Source organism: Pristiophorus japonicus, chromosome 5 (genome assembly GCF_044704955.1).
Source record: "Pristiophorus japonicus isolate sPriJap1 chromosome 5, sPriJap1.hap1, whole genome shotgun sequence".
Classification (NCBI taxonomy): Eukaryota; Metazoa; Chordata; class Chondrichthyes; family Pristiophoridae; genus Pristiophorus; species Pristiophorus japonicus.
The window spans coordinates 214896983-214924740 of NC_091981.1; the positions used below are offsets into that span (position 1 = coordinate 214896983).

The following is a 27758-nucleotide window of genomic DNA, read 5'->3' on the forward strand; positions in this document are numbered from 1 at the left end:
CACACCCAGATGTTAATTCCAGTATCCGTTCCAGCTACTTAAACCATTCTCTATTTGTATCTGAGTGCTGTAACCAGTTCAATGTGATTAATTCCAAGTTTGGTGTAGAGGTGCAGCAAATGAGGGTACGGGGCCCACAAGAGGCCCGGGCCTGACCACACTGCGATATGTGTACGCACTAGATCCGTGCAGCAGAGCAGGTCTCCAGTTGTCCTGGTTAACCCTTGCCACTGGATGAAGACCTAGCTCTGCAACGTCTGGTGTGCAATGGTCACCACACGTTGAAAAAAATACACGCACAGACATCTTCCACTCCATCAATTGGAGTTCAGGACTGGAACATCGGGTCCTTCATTGAAACATCTGTGAACTCATGTGGAAGCAAGTCATCCTCATTTGAGGGACTGCCTATGATGATGATGAATAGCATGACACAACAATAATGGAATTGTTGACTAATTATGTAACCAATCTCTACTAGTCTACAACAGAGCCAGACGTGAGGTGAGGAAACCGCCAGTGGTGGAAAGCTTTGGGAAACAGAGTCCAAAGTGACCTGTTCCTCCCAAGCCTACTATACTTATCACATATTGGGGCTAAAATTGCCCCCATGGAGCGGTAAGGCCTTTCTAACTGGGGGCAGGCAGATAGTGCGACCCATTCGAAATTGTCCCCAGGCCGGCCATCAGAAATGGGTTTCCGTTGCGCCCTGTGTTTCCGCCCCATCGGGTATGTGCTGACCCCTTTCCGCCCCGCAAGGGAAACTGCCCCATGGTAGCGGAGTCGTCACCTCTCTGAGCCTCCGAAAGCTTTTCCTGGCGGGACGCTGCCAGTGGCTGGGCGGAGCATACATCGTTAAAGGGGATGGCATACCACCGTGCCCGCCACTTTATTTTAATTGTCGGCTGCCTCCTGAAGTCAGCCTGACAATGGTGGCCACGGGGCGCTGTTAACAGGCAGGAGGTGCCGGGCCTCCAACCCGACCGAAGCCCTCCCTGGTGGCCCAGTGGGCACCACTAAAGTGGCTGCAGAGCTTGCAGTGGTCCTCCTCTTTAACTGAAGGAGGGACGTTGCTACGTGTTAGTGTGGTGCGGCGTTATGCTGACGTCATAAGCATTGCGCTGACAAGCTCAGCGTGGTGCTGATGACACTGCCTGCCTTCCGCTCCGCTCCCCTCCCAACTCACTTACGCCCCTCTACTGCCCCAAACACCACCGCGATGTTTTTTAAAAGTTAGAGGCCAATTTCACTCTATTCTTCGGCCCCATCATATTTTGAATTACTCAAATATCCCAAAATATTATTTTCTGAAAGAAATCTATCTAATTTGCATTTGAATTAATCCATACCACTAAAGCTTCAAACTCCAAGCCAGCAGGAGGGACTTTGAATCCAGTCAAAGAAGTTTATCGACAAGGTCCTGGTGGCTTAATGGGTATATACAATGTATGGTGTGGTATTGAACCGTGCATAATAAGGAGACGACAGGATTGATTCCTGCTCTCTGCAGAATCAGCTGCTCTCAGGGTGGCTGTAGAATGGAGATAATACAGTTAAGACTAAAGAAGGGTAAAAAAAAAATCAAAGTTCTAATTACCATTGGGTAATCCCTGCTAAAAGGGCAACATTTGTAAATATTGGGTGAGGATAGAATCAGGCTCAGTTGAAGCGACCCCCACAGCTGAATAGCCTATCAACATTCACTATGAGACTCAGCCATGATAAAAGTTCCTTGAGCAATTCTAGCTGGTTGTGAGTGACAGCAGGGACCAGTACCTTCATGTGAGGAAGGATAAGCACACAATACCAGAGGTCGGGGCGCTGCGGTCTGATGCATTGTTTTACTTTAAATGGTTGAATGATGCAGTTATGAACAACCACCAAAATAATGAGTAAGGAATAAGCTATGACCAGGAACTGAAAAATTCTTCAAACACAACAAACCATTTTAAACAAAACTCTAATCTTCACTTGAATTATAAAATAAATTATCAGGTCTGATACAAACTCATTCAATAGATACATGGAAAAAAATCAGCAGCATCTCTGGGGCCACATTTAGTAAGGACAGCCAGTCTCTGATTAAAATATTGCAATTATTCTTAATAGACACATCATCACAATATAAAAGAGAGTTTTCAGACACTGTCAATTTCAGACGAGCTTGTTGCCAAAGTCTATTTAAAGCTGCAACTACTTGGCATTCAACGTACAACTTTTCAGTCTACAACCTATATAATATGGCCAGCAGCATTTAATCATACAATAATTTGATGAAAGCACCTTTATTTTGGGTAGATGTGCTTTTTAGATGGTTTGTGCGTGAACTATACCAACATCTTGGTTATATGAAATATTGAAACACATAAAATGAAAATATTCATTTAATCTCCACACAGAGGAAAACAGGACATACTTTACAGTAAACATTGCAGCAATACAATATTGGAAATTAATTTTAAATGGTTGGAAGGACCAACTTCCTGTTTTACAAACTTGCAGTATTCAAGATCAAAGTAAACATCAATGAACGTGACATTTATTGTTGTTTCACAGCTGTCAACATCAGGGAAACATTCAGAGTGAAATGTCTGATTATTAAAAGAAATTAGGAAAGGGTTTCTCTGGTTGCTATATATGTAAAGATGGGTATCTTATGCACCATAGCAAGTAATAATTCTGTACATTTTCATTTAAAGGCATTTCAATAAACACTTAATTACAGACGGCTGCCATTTACTCCACCATTATTATTGACAGTCATTTCAATTATTGCTGCAGCTTGTGAAAAACATGGACAGCATTATTTTCTGCTACATAAACTATGTTCATTGTTGCCTTAGTTGGTAAAGGTGCTCCCCAGCGTGGAACTGAGATTTACTGATCAGGAAGGTCACAGGTTCAATGCCCTGTCTCTGCTAACATAGCTGATCTCAGATACGGCAGTGGTAGTGATGTTACAATTGGCCTCTCTCAGTAGCTCAGTATGTAAATACACAATGCAAAACTGGAGTTCTAGAGACCAGGAGAGTCCCAGGTTTAATCCTGACTCTTGTGCTAAATTTGCGGAACAAGCACCATGTGCTTGGCTGTTTTGTATTCCATGATCATATTACCTGCCAACACTCACTGTGTAAGTTCACACGTGAAGAATGGACAAGGTACAGGATCGCAGCAGGATTAGTACCCTCAATAGAGGATGGGAGAAAATTGGGAGGGGGAGGGGTAAAGAGAGAGAGAGAGTATGTGATATAGATGCCATTTGTGACAATTTTTGTTTAAACCTCGGGCAGATGGAAATCTTTCAGATCATTTTGCTAAAGCACATCATATCACAGTCACAGTAACAATCAGCTGGCCACAAGTAGCTATGGTTTCTATGGAGAGGGCAAATGCAAGGCAATGATACATGATAAAACTTCCCAGTCGTTAATTTGGCAACACATCAGAACAAAACATGATTAATTCCAGTTTTAACAAAGTGATAACATTCATAAAGTGAAATCTTTATGGTTCAAAACTTAAAAAAATACACAAAAAATCTCTCTGGCCCGGTGGTGAATTCACCGTCTGTGATGCAGGTCCCAGCTTTGATCCACAGTCTTGCTGGGACAGCAGTAGGGACCACGACAATTGGCCACAGCACCCCTTGGTTAGGAAAAGGAAAAATCAGCTCGGATTCTCCCTGCAGATTGTCATTTGGAGGCTCCCACTGAAAGTGTGCATGCTGGGTGTGGACAAGGTGACACACGACTGAGATGTTCCCCATGTTTCCCACAATCAATGGACTGCCACCACGCACCTGCAAGACTCAGATGAATAATGGCCAGTTGGATGAGGTATCAGTGGGAGACCAGCTTTGTGGAACTGTATCCCAGTGAGGATAGCCAATGTTCCAGAAGGGGAGCAGAAGGTGGAAAATGGAGAAATAAGACCCAAGTGTTTATACTCACAACCTGACACGAACATTACACTAATGTTATTTTCAACAGAACATCTTAAATAAAACTATTCTACAGACATAACTATAATGAAACACTGAGCCAAGGTAGCAGTCACATTGGTACAGTACAGTACATATATATTCGTTATAGGGGCTATTCACATTTCCATTGTTCACACTGTGTTTTCCCGAATTACCAACAGGTGCCTTTAGAATACCATTAAGGTCCTTGGTCCCTTGCTCTCCAAGTCTGAAAGCTAAGATATGTGTTGCCAGAGTAACAGAGAGTGACCATGAAAGCAAAAATCTGTAACAGAAAAAACACAAACTTTAATTAACTTCATCCTATTAAAATATACTGATTTTGGCATGTACCTTACTATATTAAAGCATAACAAATAAGAGAGATGTAAAACACCATTTAAAAATGAACTGAAATGCTAAAATGTAACGAGTCTGGCTGAATAGTGATGATATGTATATGCACACAGCCCACCCTCAGGTTGGAAAGGCAAGAGTTTGTACTGAAGAACTTAATTCCTTTACCTCATTGCATTCCAGGCTCAACAGTCTCCGTTTCATTGAACCCGCCCACTTACATTGGGGGGCAACTCCATGAATTTGAAGGTAGAGGCGGGGGTGAGCAGGTGAACCCATGCACTGAATATTCCTAACTTTTGTTCTTTTCTCCACTAATTTTCTTCCCTACTCTCCTGACGGCACTGACTCACATTGGGGTATTGTTCTCTGAGTGCCGAAAGAAAGTCTTGCATTTATATAGTGCCTTTCATGACCACCAGACATCTCAAAGGGCTTTACAGCCAACAGCCCTCCTTTGCAGTTCCACAGTGCTCTAGTACATTGTAGACGTGGCCATTCCTCGTCCATTAATCTAGACAGTGAATGACAACAGACTATTCAACCATGGGAGACTTCACAGCCAAACTAGAGTATCTCTTTACCCGAGATCGGCACATGTGCAACTCCCAGCGGGACTCGCTGGCTAACTACCAGCAGCAGAAATCCTGGTGATTTTTCCCTCCCTAATTTATTTTGGGCATTTTGGTAGCACTGGCTTGGCAGTATTTTTTGCCACAGTAACTATTTGTACTAAGTCTCCCTTCTGCACATGCGTCTCCCGACTGATGAGGAAACTGCTGGGATATTTTATCACTCCTTGCCTGATGATTTTAACCACCATCATCTTTTACTTCACTCCACCTCACTTGGAGTTTGCAAAGTATTACTTGGACAAAAAGGGCGAACAGCACCATGAAGAGCTATGCGCAGAAGCGAGAGTTAGAACAAATATCACAGACTCCGTCCCCTCCCTAGCGCAATTCCTACTAACCCTTTACTGCACATGTGTCCAACACCACGTGGCCTCCAATCCATCCAGCAGCAGCCCCGAGCAGCTGAGCACATCCGCTGAGCCTCCCATAGCACCGAGCCCCGAGCATCCCACAGCTCCAAGCGGGCAGAGAGAGAGGTGGCGGCAGAGAGAGCTTGGGGGCAGGGCAGAGAGCTTGAGGGGGTGTGGGGGGGGGGGGGGGGAAATCAGAGGGGAGAGGGGGAACTCAGAAGATGGATCACATTCTTCCTACACCTTGGTGCGTGCAAGCTTGATGCATGTGTTACAATGGACATTGTTGGGGTGGATGAAATCCAGAAGTCATGACACTGTCACTATTCACTTCATACCCAATAAACCTGTTAATAATCTGCACACAATGCCCCATCTATGGGGAGGGTAAGTTCTTGCGCTTGGGTAAGGGATGCACTTACACTGGGGTAATGGATTTCAGCTGGGGGAGGGAAGCACTTACACAGGGGCAAGGGACTTCGGCTTGAACTTGGCGGCTTTTGAGATCTATCCTCTGTGGCTTCTGAAATCAAAATGGATTGAATTGCAAATTGGAAATTCACTTCGAACTTGGTTGTTTCTGCGACCGCAGGCGTGACTCCAGGATGGTATGTTACCTCCCAGGATCAAGGATGTCACCGAGCGTCTGCAGGGCATTCTGGGGGGAAGAGGGTGAACAGCCAGAGGTCATGGCCCATATCGGGACCAATGACATAGGTAGAAAACATAAGAACATAAGAACATAATACAAGAGAGATGAGGTCCTGCAGGCAGTTTAGGGAGCTAGAAGAGAGATTAAAAAGTAAGACCTCAAAAAGGTAGTAATCTCTGGATTACTCCCAGTGCCATGAGCTAGTTAGTACAGAAATAGGAGGCTAGAGCAGATGAATGTGTGGCTGGAGAGATGGTGCAGGAGGAAGGGCTTTAGATTTCTGAGGCATTGGGACCATTTCTGAGGGAGGTGGGACCTGTACAAGCTGGATGGGTTGCATCTCAATAGATCCGGGACCAATATCCTCGCGGGGGGGGGGGGGGTTTGCTAGTGCTGTTGGGGAGGGTTTAAACTAGCTTGGCAGTGGGGTGGGAACCTGAGAATAGATTCAGTAGGGAGAGGGGTAAAGCTGGAGTTAGAAAGCAAAAATGTAGAAAGTGAGTTTGAAGGACAGAGGAAACGAGCTGGGAAAAAAGGGTAAAAACACAAATTTAAAAGCTCTTTCTCTAAATGCATGTAGCATTATAACAAAATAGATGAGTTAACGGCACAAATAGATACAAATGGATATGATCTGATAGCCATTACAGAGACGTGATTGCAAGGTGACCAGGACTGGGAACTAAATATTATGGGGTATTTGACGATTTGAAAGGACAGACAGAAAGGAAAAGGAGGCGGGGTAGCACTGTTAATAAAGGATGGGATCAGTTCGTTAGTGAGAAACGATATTGGTTCAGAGGATCAAGATAGTGAATCAGTTTGGGTGGAGATAAGGAATAATAAAGGGAAAGAGTCACTGGTGGGTGTAGTCTATAGGCCCCCTAACAGTAGCTGTACAGTTGGACAGAGTATAAATCAAGAAATAATGGAGGCTTGTAATAAAGGAATGGCAATAATAATGGGTGATTTTAAACTTCATATTGATTGGACGAAGCAAATTGGCCAGGGTAGCCTTGAGGAGGAGTTCATAGAGTGCATCCAGGATAGTTGCCTTGAACAGGACATTGTGGAACCAACCAATGAGCAGGCTATCTTAGATCTAGTACTGTGCAGTGAGGCAGGATTAATAAATGATCTCGTAGTAAAAGATCCACTAGGAATGAGTGACCATAATATGGTTGAATTTCAAATTCAGTTGGAGGGTGAGAAAGGTGGTTCTCAAACCAAGGCCAAGGTCCTAAGCTTAAATAAAGGAGACTACAAAGGTATGAGGGCAGAGTTGGCTAAAGTGGACTGGGAAAATAGACTAAAGGGGGCAGTTGATGAGCAGTGGCAGAAACTTAGAGATATTTCATAACTCTCAACAAAAATATATCCCAATGAGAAGGAAAGACTGCAAGAGAAGGGATAACCATCCGTGGCTAACTAAAGAAATAAGGGAGGGTATCAAATTGAAAACAAAGATGTACAATGTAGCCAAGACATACAAAGGGGCCCAGGGGCAGCACGGGCCAGCCCACACTGCGATAAGTGTACGCACTAGGTCCGTGCAGCAGAGCTGGTCTCCAGTCGTCTTGGGTAATTCTTGCCACTGGACCAAGACCTAGCTCTGTCAAGCCCATGTGGTGGCTGGTGTGCAACAGCCACCACACGTTAAAAAAAAATCCATGCACAGGCATCTTCCACCCTTGAGGACGTAGTTCGAATCCTTCATTGAAACACCTGTGAACTCATCCTTTTTTGGCATGGAAGCAAGTTATCCTCGTTTCGAGGGCCCGCTTATGATGATGATGACAAGTTAAGTTGGGGGGAGGAGCGGGGGGCAGACTGTGCAGAAACAGAAGCTGCCAATACGAAGAAGGGAATGATCAGAGAAGAGGCCATCTTTCTTTCTATTAGGAATTTGTCTTACAGCTAGTTCACATGACTGGACTCCATATACCTGCAAACGAGCCTGGTTCAACGGCAACTCTTCAGATGGACATTACTGTCAGTAGTGAGTTTGGCAAATGAGAGTCAGATTTTTAACCTGCTTGGCTCTTGTTCACCCCTAAAGCATGGTATAAGTTCAGAAGGAAGAAAGTATGAGGTGAATCTAGGATGTACTTACTGTGGAAGCCACCCAGCAGTTGTAGTTGTGTGTACCTTCTCCAGCTTGGTTAATTGAAACCGCATCCACAATTGAGGCTAAGAGGTACAACAAAGCAGCGCTGGCATTAAAACACAAACCCTGCAGTTAAAACACACAATATTATTACCCCACTTAAGAACTAGATTACTACGAATATATACATCCTCTCACTAGATACACTTCTCCTGTGGAACTGGGAGAAGAATGTTAAATTAATATGGCATCTTTCACATATTCAGGATATCTTAAAGCACTCACAACCAAAAGAATTACTATTGAAGTGTTGTCACTTATGTAGGCAACATCCACACAGCAAGGCCCGACAAACAACTGATATGAACGACCAGTTAATCTGTTTTTGGTGCTGCTGGTTGAGGAGGCAATGTTGGCCATGACTCTGCTGTTCTTCAAGCAGTTCACGGGTTCTTTTATGTCCACCTGAAAAGGCAGTCAGCTCCTCCGTACTGCACTGAAATTTCAGTCTAGATGATGTGCTCAAGATCTGGAGGAGGCTTTGAACTCTCAACCTTCTGACTCACACTTGAAATGACCAGCTGATGCAAAAAAACAACAGGGGTTGGTGGGAGCTCCCACGCAACTTTGTAAACAACATCCCCAGTAAGCTGCATTACCTCCTGCAGGGCTGCCCCCCCCCCACTGCACAGCCCATTCACATTTTTGCGCATACACGGTATCTACAATGTTATCGTCATAGGTGGTCCCTCAAAGCGAGGATGACTTGCTTCCAGGCCAAAAAGGGATGAGTTCACAGGTGTTTCAATGAAGGACCTAATAGTCCAGATCCCAAATTACATCGTGATGGGTGGAAGATGCCTGTGCGTGGATTTTTTTTTTTATAAAACGTGTGGTGACCGTTGCACACCAGCCACCACACGGGCTTGACAGAGCTAGGTCTTGGTCCAGTGGCAAGGATTACCCAAGACTAACTGGGGACCAGCTCTGCTGCACAGACCGAGCGCACACACATAGTGCAGTGTGGGCTGGCCCGTGCTGCCCCTGGGCCTTCACCTCTTTTGGGTCACAGATTCATGCCTCTCTTGGGCCCCGGTCACTTCCCTCTATGGACTCTTGCTGCTCCTTCGCCCCTCCTGCTGTGCCTGCCTGCACTGCAATCAGCGACCTGGCTTCATAGCCATCACCCTCCTGCAGCAGCACGTGCTGCTCCCTGCAGTGGTATGCCCCTGCACACTGCTCCCTCCAATGGCCCCGGCCTGCTGATGGTCTTGCAGGCCAGGACCACGCTAAAAAACAATGTAAAAGCCAGTGAACGGCCTGCGCAGGACCTTGCAGATGATTGCAGTTGTGCAGTTAGTGGGGACATTGCTTGTAAGGGGCGGAGCCTCTGTCTTCTCCTTTCAAGACCAGTGATGCAAAGGGGGTGGGAATTCCCTACTTTGGCAGTTCCTGATCTCTTACCTCAGTGGGATATGGTGAAAGGTTGGAGGCCACTATCTCCAGTGAGATGTGACATATCGACCTCCAGAAAGGCACATGTCGGCTCCTCCGGGGAGTCCAGGCCAGGGAAGCACTTTTTTGAACTCCAAAAAATAGATTTTAAAACATATTTTCAGCAGGGGCTGAAGGGCAAATAAACTTTTTCTCCAGAGAGGGGAAGACTGGGTAACCACCCCTTCTCACCCCAGGTGGCAGAACATCCAGCAGCATGGTACCAGCAGGTGCCATCTCTCGGACTCTGGATACTTAGATGGAGGCAGCACCTGAGGGAACCAGCGGGTGCAATACCAACATAACTACCATGTAAATCCAGGGGCAGTTTTGAGAATATACACAACCAGACATTTCCTGTGCAAAAATCTTTAGTAATTCCACAAGTTAATATTTCCATTGCTCCTGATGGGATCATTCAATCCAATGAAATTGATCTACAAGATCATGCTGGAATGATGTGTTACTGATTGTCAATCACAAATGGAGGGCATACAAGGGAAATAAGATTTATTAAATTACAATGCGATACTCAACCTTTGCCGGTAGCTGGGACAACAGCCCTGATTTTGTGACACTGAAAATTTTGAGTGTGCATATGCCTGGGGTGCAGGCGCCAGACTGTGTCTCAATTTGCAATACAAGCCTGCTCCCGACTTTGAACAGGCTGCAGGCACAGGATAAAGTTGTCCAAAGAGCGTGGCCTGGGATCACAAAATTGAGCCAAGGAGCATTTCTTAAACAAACAGCAGCAGCTCACCATACAAGGGGAAGTTGTGGTGGGGACAGAAAAGGTGCCCAATTGTTCACAGTGAAGACATGTAGGCAACACTACATGATGCTGAAGAGTTGGAGGTCAAGGTGCAGGACGTGGACCAAGGGAGCATGGGCTGCGGGGGGGGGGGGGGGGGGGGGGTCTATTTATTTAATGTTGAAGTCCACCCTCCAGTAATAGTGCAAGTGCCAGATGAATGACTGACATCGCCGACAGAGTTAATGCAGCTCCTTGTACCTGGCTGCAAATGAGGAAGAAGTGGGCTGGCATCATGAGGACAGTGAAAGGTAACTGTACTCCTCCATTTTGCTCACGTTTCTCGTGGAGCCCCATCAACTCGGTCACAAACTCAAGTTGGAAATTCCCTCCCACCCGAGAGATACCACTTCAAGCAGTGTACACAACCATTGCCTTTTTACATGCACTCTTTCATTGTGTCTAAATTGCATCGCATACTTTTCTTAAAGGTGGAGGTGATGCTGAGGAGTCTAAGCAGTTGTGAGCTTTTTCAGTGGAGTCAGCAGCCACTGATTCAGAGGTGAGGCCTGGTTTCCTGAAGCACTTTACTCAGTGTTTCTTTCCTTTCAAATCATGTGGACACCGTGGACTGTCACAGAATGATGGCACTATGACCTGCTTTCTGGAGAACAGCTACTGACATGCAGGATGATGTTTCCCTTGTTGGATAAAACCTGAATATTCATGAAAGCCATAGGATTGATATGAAGTGCCCGGATGCCCATAATTCCTTACCTCTGGCACCAGGGAGGCAATATACTATTAGGGACTACCAGTCACAAGCGCAAACAAGGCTGAGTATAGAACCGCCCACTACCACAGCCTCTTACTCTTGTAATCTACTTGCCTTTCATCCCTCTGGGTAGTCCATTGCTCCACTGTGTCACTATGCTACTCAAGACCACCGTCCTTTAAGTCCACCTCATACTTATTGCATTATATGTATATATTGGACAATTCCAGCAACTCAGGGGATCCACACACCTGCAAGTCCTGCCTCCCTCTGCTATCCCTGCAGATAGTCACCCACTTCTCTCTTTCCACACTGTCTCCGTGTCCTGAACTGTCTAGCACTGCCTCGAGGGACCACAGTCCAGAGAATACCATCCAGACGCCCCCCCAGCCTCCCATCCTCTGATGTTGCAGAGGGTGAAAAATGTTCTCTACTGCAAAGAAGGTTGAGGGGTGATCTAACCAAAGTCTTTAAAATAATAAAAGGTTTCGATAGGTTAGATACAGAGAAACTATTTCCTCGAACAGGGGAACAATTTTAAAATAGAGCTAGCTATTCAGAAGCAAAATCAGGAAGCACCTTTTCCACATAGAGTAGTGGAACTTTCTTCCAAAAAACTGTTGAGTCGAGACCAATTGAAATTTTCAAGACCAAGATCGATAGATTTTGTTAGGTAAGGGTATAAATGAATATGGATCAACAGCAGGTAAATGGAATTGAAGTACAGATCAGCCAATAGAATGATGTAACAGGCTCGAGGGACTGAATGGCCTACTCCTGTTCTTGTGTTCCTATGACTCAATTTACCAATAGTTACTGCAAATGAGCTGCTCCTGGATACGCTGAAGATCCATGATGGCCCACGTTATGCATTCCACACACATCACAAGGGTTCCCTGCACTACTTAATGCTGCAGATGGTGTTAGCCTGAACTCCCAGTAGCAGTAAACTCTTGCAGGAATCAACCTCCACTTACTCACTTCACATAAGTATTAAGTAAAAAAAATAAAAAACTCATGTCCAACTGTGCCTCTATACTGAACTCTAAGGCTGAACTTTCACTGAGGCTAAACCCCCCACTTTCACACTCCACTGGCCCACCTTCGCTCAAGATTAATACATTTACACATCATGTTATTGGGGGAGCCCTGCTTGAAGGTGCTACTGAACTGGAGTTTGTGGGAGCGGAACTGAGGTCAGTGGATAATCATTGGCCCAAACTTTAGCATTTGCGCAACATATGTTAATTCAGCTGCTCTCACTCTTCCCAGCTACGTCCTCCAGTTAGCTTATCATGAGCTACAGTTTCATTCCCATTCTGCTCTTAACTGATCTCAGCCAAAGCAGAAATTGGGATGCAAAAATCTGACCGGAACTCCCGAGCCAGGGAAAGGAAAATTCAACCAGTGGTCCTGCTCCTGATAGATGTACATGTGCATGTCAAGTGAAGGCAGATCAGGTTCAGCTGCAATGCTCCAACATGGTAGCCTGCTAATGCTCAGCCTCTAAGCTCATACAGGAAGGATGAGGTACAGGAGGGGACCCAGCACTCGGGGAACCATTACCCAACATGAGTCAGTACCTTCAGGACAGCAGGTGAGAACATTGGGGGAAACATCTTGAAGAAATTAGAAAAAGCAAACAGCAAGCCACTCACCACTGTGGTCCATGATACCTGAGGAATCTTAGTATAAGCCATAGTGATGTAGAAGATTAAAAAGAAGACTGTGAGCACCCAGTAAAAGACTGCCACAAACATCACCCAACCAAAGGCAGAGACGGAGAAATACTCTGTACTCGCTATTAATATCCACACCAACAGTCCAAGTACCTGAAAAAAAGAGAATAGTTTTCAGTGAAAGAGTTGCACAAGTTACTAGATCCGTCGCTCACGGTCTATCCTGCCCCTATCTGGATTGGAATGGGAAATGAGCTGGGCTCAACTCATTGCATTCAGACTGCTTGGAAAGAACACATGAACACAAAAATGTTTGCATTTGTTAACAAACACAGGGCAATGACATAAGTCACATTGAACATATCATTACATCTCTTGTCACTTGATGAAAGCAATAGTTCCTATTCCTTCCCAGATAAAAACACCTTTGAACAAATTTTTCATGAAAATAGTCTCCTTTAAGTGAGAGTTCAGCCTTGCTGTTGCTGGATAAAGATCAGGGCAAACACATCGTTTGTGAAATATTTAAAGTATTAATGTGTTAATTCCTCAATGTCACTTATTAGTCACATACAAATAAAGGGGATAAGAAAAAAAAACTGCAAATACTGGAAACAAATAAAAACGGAATGCTCGGCTTTGAGGATTGATGACAGGTGTACATCACAAACGATGTCTTTTCTCGGGAGATTGGCAGGCCTACTGTGGATTCTAGTACTTTGTTTTTGTTTTTATTTTCCGTATTTGCAGTTTGTTTCTTTTTATTAATTAACTTGTGCTTAGTATTAAGTATTGCAACAGACATCTTGGAATTGTTACGAGTGGATGACATATTATAACCAATTTAAACAGTTCCCTATGCAAATGTATGCACTCAAAATATTATTGTTACTGATGACTAAAGCTACATTTACATTGCAGGCTGGGTCTCAGGAGAGCAAGAGAACTGAGCCATTCTTCCCCACTGAGTTTTGTAATGTGCAGCTGGTCTTGTCAACCAATTGCATTATGGGGGGGTCCTCAACAGTCTGTTACATTATGGTTGCACTGATAACATCACAACATCATTTCTGAAACATGCTGCTGCCACCACAGCAGTATGTTTACTGGCCCCTGTAAGATACCATCGGCAGCCTGCAACACCCAGTGAAAAACTGGTCTTCCTTGCATTGTCCTGGTCTATTTAAAAAAAACTGGCAGGTTGCTGTGGCCACTGGCTGTGAAAGACCTTTACGATGGGAGTCAATGGCCGAAGAACAATATAGAAGTAGTTACCCACACCAATAGGCCATATATAAGCAGTTCTGTAATAAGCTAAAGCTCTTGGCGCTGTGAAGTATAACATTTCTTTTCCCCCAGACCACTCTCTTTAAAATATTCATTTCTGCTGGGCTTAGTTCTAAGGATAGCCTCTAGGATTTCCCAACTGTTTATTCTTTGTGTGACAGCTCAGGCAGCGAACACTCGCAGGTTGCTCAATCATGAGAACATTCCTATTGGAAACATTCAATTAACTGCTCTGCAGATGGAACAGATTTAGGAGAGCAGAGAAATCTTCGGAGGAATGTATGACTGAGACATTTGAATATTTAGGAGGTTGCACAAGCTGTGTATAGAGGTGTCATAAGTAGAGCTACTGGTACTGACCTCAGTCACTGGGTCAGACTGCAGTGAGCCAAGTATTAATGTTTGTATAGCTACTTGAACCTTTGAATTTATCTTCTTTCATCTTTACCTGTTTCACGATTTTAATATTTTAATTCATTTTAATCTTTCTCATTTAAAAAAAAAATTCTGCTGCATGTCACAAGCAGAAAATCTTCTAAAGATAAATCTAAAAACTTTCAAATTTGCTCTATTTTTATTTTTGCTGTAATACCTTATTCTTACCGCAATGCATCACTTGGAGTAAAACATTTCGGGGTAGAAATTTAGCCCGCCAGAAACCTGGCGCACCGACCGTTCTCAAAGTGTTTTTACCGTCACATCAGACGAGGTGGACTCTTGATCGATTTTCAGCTCTTTGGCAATTTTTTTGAGAGTGGACCGGAAGTCGGTCATAATGGGGGCAGAAGTGTGGCGGTAAGTACTCTAGAGGGGGCGGAAGTGATGGCGGAACTGAGTCTCCGCTGCTGTCAGTCAGTGGCGGAGAGGTGCCAATGTCAGTGCGCCTGTGCATCACCACGTCTCTCCCCTCATTTAAAGGGGAGAGAACCAGCGATTATTTAGCTTCGGGCCACCAGGGGGCCATAATTGTCCGGCCAATCGGGAAGTCCCCAGCAAAAACAAACATGGCGGCTGCGGCAGTATGCCCTCCCCTTGAAGGGCCGCCGTGGCTCAGGGTGAAAGCAAGGTGTACCGACAGAAAAAGCTACGGCGTTTCCATGATTTTTCCAACTAAATTTCGCGGTGCGTGCCATGGAGATGCAGGAGATTGGCAGTGCGCCCTTTGATGAAGCACTTACGACGGTTGGTAGCAGCGGAGCGGAAGTGGGGACTGCCGGAAACCCCCCCCCCAAGTTAAACTTCGATCGTGGCGGCCATTGGACTGGATGTCAGCGGCCGCTCGACTCCGCCGCCTGGCGGTAAGTGGCCTTTTTGGGAGGCTGAATTTTGGCCCCTTCCACTCACTAGCAGATACAGTACTCCATTGCATTCTGAACAGCACCACCCTGTGGCAGCAACTCCACACTACAATAATCTAAAATCTCAATTGGCTCACCCAGTGGAAATAATCTAGTACTACAGAATCATAATGAAATCTACCATCCTGTTATAATTCAAAACACTTTTCTCCAATTTTGTGCGGCAGCTTTTCTCCTCTCCTCTCCTCTCCTGACATCTGCAATGAAGCCAACTCCCGGCATTCGATAGATGAGCTGTGACAAACTATTGGTTAAGCAGAGTAGAGTCAATTCAGTGAACATTATAGAGGCATACAAGATACCTAATGGGATACACCAAGGAAACAGGACAAGACAGCATCGGTTTAACATTGTGAAGGAGAACTTTAGGACAGATGTCAGGAAGTATCTCTTTATACAGAGGTGAACAGCAGCTGGAACTGCTCATTTGAGATTAGATAGCAATGACTCCATTCAAGATTAAAGTTGGTTAAATCAACCCTGGATACCTGGGTTAATTTAATGGATGAAAGAGGAACATTAAAGCCAGAGGCCTTACAGTATTATAGATGGATGTTGCCCTGTCTCTTTCGATGTTTATTTCCAACACAGTCCCTTCTGCCAAATTACTGAACACTTTCTTTTAATTATAAAAGGTCTCCTGGAGAGAAACACAATAAAACAATATTTATATTCTGCTGTTACAAGTGACGCATGCAGCAGGTTTGAAATAACTGTGATTAAGGCACTGAATAGAACGGTTTGACCCACTCACATTTTCCGCTTTGCGGCCAGACACAAGAAATTCCGTGAACTTCTGATAACGTTATAGGCACCAAGTTGCCTAGAGTGTGACCTGTGGACCAGGGTGAAACTATCATGCAAAATCCAGCAAGCAAAAGGGACGGCACAACTTTCATTCCAATATGCCTGGCAGGAAAGCAATACAAAGGGTTAGAAATACCCACCCAAGTTTTATCCCAGAATATTCTGCTCTCCTTCCCAGCTTGCCCCCAACTCCCTGACTGAATGACCATGAGGACTCTACATTAGCCCTGAAATTCCTCAGGATGTGACCCCATGGAAGTAGGAGAGGGCACTGGATTTGAATGGGGTAGGTGGTCACTGGCACCACAGTGGGCACATCTCTGGTGCTCGTCTGCCCACAGATACTCTTACACTCCAACTTTACCTCCAGGGTGTGCAACAACGGCCTCATCTCCTCTGTATTCCATCGTCAAACAGAGAGCAAAATATGCTCTTTAACCCCTTCTACTCTGCCTCCTGTCCAGAGACATTATCCATGTCCAGCAGCAAGCATCAGGACAAGCTTGGACATCCATGGAGTAGAGGCTAGAGAAGCCAACACAAAATAATCACTGTATGCTGATGAGATCTTACTTTGTGTAATTAACCCCTCCACTTCACTCTCTAGAATCTTCCAAAGAATTGAGGAATTTGTCCAACTATTGCACAAAAGAGGGCATATCCATCACCTAGGGCATCTCCACACTCCTTTGCAGGATCAGGATCTGGCCTCAAATACCCTATGGATTACAGTAACTCCCAAGTTCACTATAAAAAGCAACCCACTCACTCTGGCTGGTGTACTTGCTGATATGGACAGATGGAACAACCTGCCCATTTCAATCTTGGGGACAATAAAAATGAATGCATTCCTCTGCCTACTCTGAACTACTTTTTGAGAAGCAGCGAATATGTCACATCACGTCCAGATCCCCAAACAAGGAAGGCAGGCTCAGCCATCATCATCTCAGGCACTACTGCTGAGTGGCCCAATTGTTAATAGTTAGAACCTGGAATCATACTCCTCATTGGTTCCCCATCCCTTAATGCATAACATTTTAAATCCACGTCCTCATCTTTAAATCATTACCTCATCCTCACCCTATCTTCCAATCTTCTCCAGATCTATATCTTCCCCCTCCAACTAATCCATTCCTCAGACTTTGGCCTTTTGTACATTTCCCTTCCCTTTGTCCCATCATTAGCAGCAGTGTCTTCAGCTGCCCGAGTCCAATTTCCTCAAATTTCCTTCCGAAGCCACTGCACCTCTTCCCTCTTTCTTTAAAAAAAAATTCTCCCCAAAACTCATCTCTTTGACCAAGATTTCCATCACTCCTTCTAACCTTTCCTGGTGTGGCGCTAATTTTCCTGATGCCTATCTCTGAAGCACCTTGGAACGAACAAGAAGGAAAAAAGAAAAGCAAAAAACAGAAAGAAGAGAACAAACTTTCATGCTTCTATATAGTGCCTTTCATGCCACCGTCCTATGAAGGCAAATATATTGGCCAGGTTTTGCAAAATAATTGCATGCCTAATAATTAACAGTATAAGTACCCTTTTAACAATGTGATAATTGTTAATGACTGCCAATCAACCTCACTTGCATAGAAACTAAACAATGAGGAGTATCTCATTCCTTCAGGTTATGAATTGTTTTAGATTAAAAAAAGTCAAGTTTTAACTTTAATTTTTTTCTTACTTTTCCTTTCTGTCTCATTTTTCCTCTCTCTCAATCGATTCTTTCTTTGCCTCGTTTTATTTCTCTTTCTGTACCTGATTTGACATTGAATTCACCCATTCTAATTCACCCTCCCTCTCAGTCCTTTGTTTATTTCTCAATCCTTCTATCTCATTAGTTTAGGAGACAGACTGTTGGTCCTGTTGTTCACCAAACTCCCAGATGCCCTATTGCCCTTGTTGCGCCGTTATCAGCTCACACTTCCAGCAACTTAGTGTGCAAAAAATGTTGAAACCTATACGTGCATGAATAAGTCTAACTAATGGGGCATGCCGTGAGATGCCCCACTCCAGGACCAGGAAAATCTGGTTATTGTTGTTGCCTCGTGACCATATAAGTGGATCGAGGACAATTCCAGTTTCATTCTAGATTCACCAACTCCATTCTGCAATGATCACAGTTCTGGGAGAATTCAACATAATGGGCCCAAGTTTCCACAAGAAAAAAAACGGGCGCCCCTTCGAGCTGGACGCCCGTTTTTCGCGCCTAAAACGGCGCCTAAAAAAATCCTCGGTATTCTCCACCTACCTGTAGGTCCTCTGGCCCTCGGCGCAGTCAGCACGCGCTGTGGGGGGGGGCGGAGCCAGGTCCCTGCGCTGAAAACAGTGCCGGGACCTCTGCACATGCGCACTACAGTCGGCACGCAAGTGCAGTAGCTCCAGGCGCCGAACTGTGTGGGAGGGGCCCGAAGCACGCAGCCCCTAGCCCTGGCCCAATGGCCTCACTGGGGCTCCTCCCACGGCCAGCTCCTGCTCCCCCCGCCCCCGACCAGACCCGACACCTGCTCCCCCCCCTGCCTCTGGACCAGACCCGACACCCGCTCCCCCCCCCCTGCCTCTGGACCAGACCCGACGCCCGCTCCCGCCCCCGCCGACCAGACCCGACACCCACGCTCCCCCCCCCCTGCCTCCGGACCAGACCCGACACCCGCTCCCCCCCCCCTGCCTCTGGACCAGACCCGACACCCGCTCCCCGCCCCCCCCTGCCTCCGGACCAGACCCGACACCCGCTCCCCCCCCTGCCTCTGGACCAGACCCGACACCCGCTCCCCGCCCCCCCCTGCCTCTGGACCAGACCCGACACCCACGCTCCCCCCCCCTGCCTCTGGACCAGACCCGACACCCGCTCCCCCCCCCCCTGCCTCCGGACCAGACCCGACACCCGCTCCCCCCCCCTGCCTCCGGACCAGACCCGACACCCGCTCCCCCCCCCTGCCTCCGGACCAGACCCGACACCCGCTCCCCCCCCCTGCCTCCGGACCAGACCCGACACCCGCTCCCCCCGGACCAGACCCGACACCCGCTCCCCCCCCCCCTGCCTCCGGACCAGACCCGACACCCGCTCCCCCCCCTGCCTCCGGACCAGACCCGACACCCACGCTCCCCCCCCCCTGCCTCCGGACCAGACCCGACACCCGCTCCCGCCCCCGCCGACCAGACCCGACACCCACGCTCCCCCCCCCCTGCCTCCGGACCAGACCCGACACCCGCTCCCGCCCCCGCCGACCAGACCCGACACCCACGCTCCCCCCCCCCTGCCTCCGGACCAGACCCGACACCCGCTCCCGCCCCCGCCGACCAGACCCGACACCCGCTCCCGCCCCCGCCGACCAGACCCGACACCCACGCTCCCCCCCCCCTGCCTCCGGACCAGACCCAACACCCGCTCCCCCCCCCTGCCTCCGGACGAGACCCGACACCCGCTCCCCCCGGACCAGACCCGACACCCGCTCCCCCCCCCCCTGCCTCCGGACCAGACCCGACACCCGCTCCCCCCCCCTGCCTCCGGACCAGACCCGACACCCGCTCCCCGCCCCCTGCCTCCGGACCAGACCCGACACCCGCTCCCCGCCCCCTGCCTCCGGACCAGACCCGACACCCGCTCCCCGCCCCCTGCCTCCGGACCAGACCCGACACCCGCTCCCCGCCCCCTGCCTCCGGACCAGACCCGACACTCGCTCCCCCCCCCGCCTCCGGACCAGACCCGACACCCGCTCCCCGCCCCCTGCCTCCGGACCAGACCCGACACCCGCTCCCCGCCCCCTGCCTCCGGACCAGACCCGACACCCGCTCCCCGCCCCCTGCCTCCGGACCAGACCCGACACCCGCTCCCCCCCCCCTGCCTCCGGACCAGACCCGACACCCGCTGCCCCACCACCCCCCCCCCCCCCCCGACTGACCGGACCCGCGCTCCTGTTCCTGCTCCCCGCCCCCCCCCGACTGGACCCAACCCGACCCACGCTCCCGCCCCCCCCCACTGGACCCGACTCCCGCTCCCGGACTGGATCCAATCCGACCTGACCTCTCCCTCTCCCTCTCCCTCTCCCTCTCCCTCTCCCTCTCCCTCTCCCTCTCCCTCTCCCTCTCTCAGCGGCACGAACGGCTGCAGAATTCTCCCTGGCTGAAGCACTTTCACACAGGTAGGAAGATGGTTTATTTAATCTTTTCTTGGCTTATAAATGTTTATTCAGGTTGGATTTATTTGTATAATATTTGTATAAGTATAAATAAGGATTTATTGTAGAATTTAATGACTTCCCTTCCCCCCCCCCCCCCACCTCGTTCTGGATGCCTAATTTGTAACCTGCGCCTGATTTTATAATGTGTAGAACAGGTTTTTTCAGTTCTACAAAAATCTTCACTTGCTCCATTCTACTTTAGTTTGGAGTACGTTTTCACTGTGGAAACTTTCAAATCAGGCGTCAGTGGCCGGACACGCCCCCTTTTGAAGAAAACATTCTGTTCCAAAGTAGAACTGTTCTACCTGACTAGAACTGCAGAAAAAAAAATGTGGAGAATTGCGATTTCTAAGATAGTCCGTTCTCCACCAGTTGCTCCTAAAAATCAGGCGCAAATTATGTGGAAACTTGGGCCCATAGGAACTTCACATTCATTGCTCGGTCAATTTTAAACATGATCACGCCAGAAGCTGGAAGCATTCGGGTTAACAAAGGACAGCATCAACATAAAAAGGATGTAAAAGCTGAACAGAGATTCAGCAACAAACAAAAGGGCAGGAGCAACAGTTGCTTAGATAAAAATTGCACTGGTAAAAGGTTAATGCATTGAATTGTTTTTTTATTTAGGAAAACAGACTCCCACCATGAATTAGGGAACTGCCTGGAGGCACAACTTCCCTATTCAACAATCTAGTCAATCTCCCCTTTTTAACTATTTCAAATTTCATTAAATGTACAAATATTGTCAAATTGTTGAGACTTGAAAAAGTTATGGAACCTCGACTGACAAAGTTATTGAAATACGTTTTACACATTACTAACCCTGAAGAATCACCTTTACAATAACATACAAGCCTTAAAGGACATTGTGTTCAAACGTTTTGTTTACAAACTCAAAGCTCTAACAGTGGTCAACAGTAAGAACATTTTGGTCAGTTGCCCACTGTAAGTCTTGGGTACTCAATACATGTTTCTGTACAGGTTTACCTTTTTGGAAATAAATTGGCCAAATTGGAAGTAACACGATACCTATAGAGCTCCTTTGTGGGATTTTGTTTTGTGCAAATTCCCAATTTGTAGATTTTCCAACGGCACCAAAGTCAGTGGAAATTACTGCCTATTTAAATCAAAAAGAGCTTACTTCTGCTGGTTTGAGCTTCATGTGGGGGCGTTGATCCCAAGAGCAGACCGTACATTACTTGCAAAGATCAGTGTGTAAATCATAGGTGCTTTATCCAGACGTTTGTTGTACCATTAGGAGGGTGCAGTGCCTCTGCAAACTAGTAGCAAGAACTGTTACCAGCACAAACGCATTATTACAATTAGCATGTCCGCTTGGCTCAGTTGATAGGGTTTCTCAGGAGTGAGTAGGTTGTGGGTTCAAGTCCCAGGATCTGAACACATAAGCTAGGCTGACTGTTCAGTGGAGTACTGGAAAACTGTTGCACTGTTGGAGAAGCTGTCCTTCAACAGCTTGATTGATGTAGCAGTGAATTATTAAGGATGATTTCTAGTGGGTAAAGTAAATTTTAATGGATTGTCCTATCTGTTCCCATTTATCAGCATCTATTGCATATATCCCCTGTTGAAACAAGAGCTCAACAACTATATCTACAGAATCATTAACTTAAAAGAAACGCATTTATTTCATCACAATACTGTTCATTTTTTTTAGTATGGCATTGGTAGTGCCTCAGTGTTGTTTCAATAAATGAATGGTCTGGCATCCACTGAACATTCTGCTTCTTCCCACCGTAAGTGTGGGGTCGGAGTGACGGAAATAGCCAACAGCAGCAAGGCAAGTAGAGGGAGCATCAAAGTCAGTGTCACAAAATATAGGAGAGAGTTATTTCCCCTGCTCCCCCTATGGAACAGTATCTTCAGCTCCCTTCTAACAAACACTCCCTTTAAACAAAATAAAGTTCACCCCAGGAATAAGTACACCCTAACCCTAGTTGTAAGTCTTATTTTAACCCCAACATCAACTTTCCCCAACACTAACTCAGGAAGATTTTATTACAGGGCATTTCTGAAGAGGGCAGATGTATTTTTCAACTTGAGGGAAGGTAGATGATTTTAGTGGCGCAAGACCAGGACCAAGGTCAATGGGGACACAAATAAAGCCAACAGGGGGGAGCAGGGCATGCAAGCAGGCAACAACAAGATTAGTGGAAGAAGCAAAATCAAAACAGTGCAGCAATAAAGCAGGCCAGGCAGCAAGGCAGGTGGGCTCAACAGCAGCAGGACAGTAGGGTTTGGCAACAAAAAACAGGAAGGTTTGCCTGGAAAAACCTGGTAAAAAGGGGAAAGAGATGAAATTACTTATAGTAGTAACAACTGGAAATCACTGGCCTACAAGTGTATGCCGGTACACAAGGTGTCAGCCGTGGCTCAGTGGGAGCACTCTCGTATCCTAGTCAGAAAGTCATGGGTTCAAGTCCCAGTCCAGGGATTTGAGCCTATAATCTAGAGGTTAATGAGAACCAGAACCATCAGTGACAATAGAATGTGAATATAGCCTCAACTCGCCTGAACTTCTTTTTTTTATCATGCAATACAAGGCTGATGGAAAGCACAGCCTCTCAGTGTTATATAATGGGGCAAAAGGATAACACTACCAACTTCTCTAGGTCTTTAGTTGGTCAACCTTTTTGTGCATTTGGTAATTATTGCATTGCAATGACAGAAGTGGTGTTGAAATTTGTCACGGTTCTGCTCGAGTATCTTCTGTTCACTGATAATCGCTTCTAGTTTGATAATATATTGCTGATGCTTTCTATACTGGAATGGAGGCATCACCAATCACTAGAGTTAGAGAGCCAAAAGAATACATTCTCCAAAATGGAGGCATAAATCATAGAAACATAGAAAATAGGTGCAGGAGTAGGCCATTCGGCCCTTCGAGCCTGCACCACCATTCAATATGATCATGGCTGATTATGCAACTTCAGTACCCCATTTCTGCTTTCTCTCCATACCCCTTGATCCCTCTGCATTAATTTCCTCTTTAACCAGCAATGCCATTGAATATTGTGTACAGTTTTGGTCTCCTAATCTGAGGAAGGACATTCTTGCTATTGAGGGAGTGCAGCGAAGGTTCACCAGACTGATTCCCGGGATGGCAGGACTGACATATGAAGAAAAACTGGATCGACTAGGCTTATATTCACTGGAATTTAGAAGGATGAGAGGGAATCTCATAGAAACATACAAGATTCTGATGGACGGGACAGGTTAGATGCGGGTAGATTGTTCCTGATGTTGGGGAAGTCCACAACCAGGGGACAGAGTCTTAGGATAAGGGATAGGCCATTTAGGACTGAGATGAGGAGAAACTTCTTCACTCAGAGTTGTTAACCTGTGGAATTCCCTGCCGCAGAGAGTTGTTGATGCCAGTTCATTGGATATATTCAAGAGGGAGTTAGATATGGCCCTTACGGCTAAGGGGATCAAGGAGTATGGAGAGAAAGCAGGAAAGGGGTACTGAGGGAATGATCAGCCATGATCTTATCGAATGGTGGTACAGGCTCGAAGGGCCGAATGGCTTACTCCTGCACCTATTTTCTATGTTTCAAGGTGTGGTCCTCACCAAGGCCCTTTACAACTGCAGTAAGACCTCCCTGCTCCGATACTCAATTCCTCTCGCTATGAACAAGCCATTTGCCTTCTTCACCGCCTGCTGTACCTGCATGCCAACTTTCAATGAATGATGTACCATAACACCCAGGTCTCGTTGCACCTCCCATTTTCCTAATCTGTCACCATTCAGATAATATTCTGCCTTCCTGTTTTTGCCACCAAAGTGGATAACCTCACATTTATCTGCATTATACTGCATCTGCCATGCATTTGCCCACTCACTTAACCTGTCCAAGTCACCCTGCAGCCTCTTAGCATCCTCCTCACAGCTCACACTGCCACCCAGCTTAGTGTCATCTGCAAACTTGGAGATATTACGTTTAATTCCTTCATCTAAATCATTAATGTATATTTTAAATAGCTGGGGTCCCAGCACTGAACCTTGCGGTACCCCACTAGTCACTGCCTGCCATTCTGAAAAGGACCCGTTTATTCCTACTCTTTGCTTCCTGTCTGCCAACCAGTTCGCTATCCACGTCAGTACATTACCCCCAATACCATGTGCTTTAATTTTGCACACTAATCTCTTGTGTGGGACCTTGTCAAAAGCCTTTTGAAAGTCCAAATACACCACATCCACTGGTTCTCCCTTATCCACTCTATTAGTTACATCCTCAAAAAATTCTAGAAGATTTGTGAAGCATGATTTCCCTTTCGTAAATTCAGACCGATCCCGTCACTGCTTTCCAAATGCGCTACTATTACATCTTTAATAATTGATTCCAGGATTTTCCGCACCACCGATGTCAGGCTAACAATTCCCTGTTTTCTCTCTCCCTCCTTTTTAAAAAAAAGTGGGGTTACATTAACTACCCTCCAATCCATAAGAATTGATCCAGAGTCTATAGAATGTTGGAAAATGACCACCAATGCATCCACTATTTCTAGGGCCACTTCCTTAAGTACTCTGGGATGCAGACTATCAGGCCCTGGGGATTTATCAGCCTTCAATCCCATCAATTTCCCCAACACAATTTCTTGACTAATAAGGATTTCCATCAGTTCCTCCTTCTCGCTGGACCCTTGGTCCCCTAGTATTTCCGGAAGGTTATTTGTGTCGTCCTTAGTGAAGACAGAACCAAAGTATTTGTTCAACTGGTCTGCCATTTCGTTGTTCCCCATTATAAATTCATCTGATTCTGACTGCAAGGGACCTACATTTGTCTTCACTAATTTTTCTCTTCACATATCTATAGAAGCTTTTGCAGTCAGTTTTTATGATCCCTGCAAGCTTACTCTCATACTCTATTTTTCCCCTCCTAATTAAATCCTTAGTCCTCTGCTGAATTCTAAATTTCTCTCAATCCTCAGGTTTGCTGCTTTTTCCGGCCAATTAATATGCCTCTTCCTTGGATTTAACGCTATCCCTAATTTCCCTTGTTAGCCACGGTTGAGCCACCTTCCCAGTTTTATTTTTACACCAGACAGGGATGTACACACTGTGATCTTTAAATGTCTGCCATTGCCTATCCACCGTCAACCCTTTAAGTATCATTCGCCAGTCTATCCTAACCAAGTCACGTCTCATACCATCGAAGTTATCGTTCTTTAAATTCAGCACCCTAGTGTCTGAATTAACTGTGTCACGCTCCATTTTAAGTTTACTCTTCCCCAAGGGGCCTTGCACAACAAGATTGCTAATTAATCCTCTTTCATTACACAACACCCAGTCTAGGATGGCCAGCTCTCTAGTTGGTTCCGCGACTTATTGCTCTAGAAAACCATCCCTTATGCACTCCAGGAAATCCTCCTCTACCGTATTGCTACCAGTTTGGTTAGCCCAATCTATATGTAGATTAAAGTTACCCATGATAATTGCTGTACCTTTATTGCATGCATCCCTAATTTCCTGTTTGATGCCATCCCCAACCTCACTACTACTGTTTGGTGGTCTGTACACAACTCCCACTAGTGTTTTCTGCCCTTTGGTATTCCGCAGCTCTACCCATACAGATTCCATATCATCCAAGCTAATGTCCCTCCTTACTATTGCGTTAATCTCCTCTTTAACCAGCAATGCTACCCCACCTCCTTTTCCTTTCTATCTATCCTTCCTGAATATTGAATACACCTGGATGTTGAGTTCCCAACCTTGGTCACCCTGGAACCATGTCTCCGCAATCCCAATTACATCATATACGTTAACAGCTGTCTGCACAGTTAATTCATCCACTTTATTATGAATGCTCCTCACATTGCTCCTTCAATCTAACACATAAATGAAATGTTCATTCATCAAGTGTTTGTTAAAACAAAATTTAAAATACTAAAATGAATAAATCCTCTCTTGCACAGATACACAAGACCCCACACTCACAAATCTCTTCCACATTTCATAGAATCATAGAAATTTATAGCACAGAAGGAAGCCATTTCGGCCCATCGTGTCCAGGCCAAGAGCTATCCAGCCTAATCCCACTTTCTAGCTCTTGGTCCGTTGCCCTGTAGGTTATGACACTTTAAGTGCACATCCAAGTATTTTTTTTTAAATGTGTTGAGGCTTTCTGCCTCTACCACCCTTTCAGGCAGTGAGTTCCAGACCCCTACCAATCTCTGGGTAAAATAAATTTCCCCTCATATCTCCTCTAAACCTCTACCAATTAATTTAAATCTCTGCCCCCCCCGATTGTTGACCCCTCCACCAAGGGAAACAGGTCCTTCCTATCCACTCTATCCAGGCCCCTCATAATCTTATACACCTCAATCAGGTCTTCCCTCAGCCTCCGCTGTTCCAAAAGAAAACAGACCCAGCATCTCCAGTCTTTCCTCAGCCAAAATTCTCCAGTCCAGGCAACATTCTTGTAAATATCCTCTGCATCCTTTCCACTGCAATCACATCTTTCCTGTAATTTGGTGACCAGAACAGCACACAGTAGCTGCAGCCTAATCAGTGTTTTATACAGTTCAACCATAACCTCTTTGTTCTTGTATTCCACGCCTCGATTAATAAAGGCAAGTATTCCATATGTCTTCTTAGCTACCTTCAGGGATCTGTGGACCTGCACTTCAAGGTCCCTTTGTTCCTCTACACTTTGTCATACCATTTAATTTGTATTCCTTTGCCTTGTTAGAGCTCCCCAAATGCATTACCTCACACTCATCCGGATTGAATTCCATTTGCCACTGTTCTGTCCACCTGACCAGTATATTGATATCTTCCTGCAGTCCGCAGCTTTCTTCTTCATTATCAATCACAGAGCCTATTTTAGTGTCAGCTGCAAACTTCTTAATCATATTCCCAACATTCAAGTCCAAGTCATTGATATATACCACAAAAAGCAAGGGACCCAGCACTGAGCCCTGCGGAACCCCAATGGATACAGCCTTCTAGTCACAAAAACACCCATCAACCATTACCCTTTGCTTCCTGCCTCCAAACCAATTTTGGATCCAACCTGCCACTTTTCCCATGAATCCCATGGGCTTTTACTTTCATGACCAGACTGCTATGTGGGACCTTATCAAAAGCTTTGCAAAATCCATATATACTACATCATGTACACTGCCCTCATCGACCCTCCTGGTTACCTCCTCGAAAAATTCAATCAAGTTGGTCAGACACGACCTTCCCTTAACAAATCCACGCGGACTGTCCTTGATTAATCCATGTCTTTCCAAATGAAGATTTATCCTGTCCCTCAGGAATTTTTCTAATAATTTTCCCACCACTGAGGTTAGTTTGACAGGCCTGCAATTACTCGGTCTATCCATTTCACCCTTTTTAAACA

General features: G+C 46.0%; 1 protein-coding gene across 1 annotated transcript in view; it reads right to left on the minus strand.

Annotated features, from left to right (window-relative positions):
• Positions 1-3887: 3887 nt before the first annotated feature.
• cmtm8b (CKLF-like MARVEL transmembrane domain containing 8b) overlaps positions 3888-27758 on the minus strand; it is a 56430-nt gene continuing 32559 nt past the window's right edge. Inside the window, exons 2-4 of the mRNA XM_070880051.1 lie at positions 12744-12917; positions 8072-8191; positions 3888-4250 (exon numbers count right to left, since the gene is read on the minus strand). Coding sequence (XP_070736152.1) covers positions 4164-4250; positions 8072-8191; positions 12744-12917 — 381 coding nt within the window. The 3' untranslated portion in view covers positions 3888-4163. The remainder of the gene's footprint in view (positions 4251-8071; positions 8192-12743; positions 12918-27758) is intronic.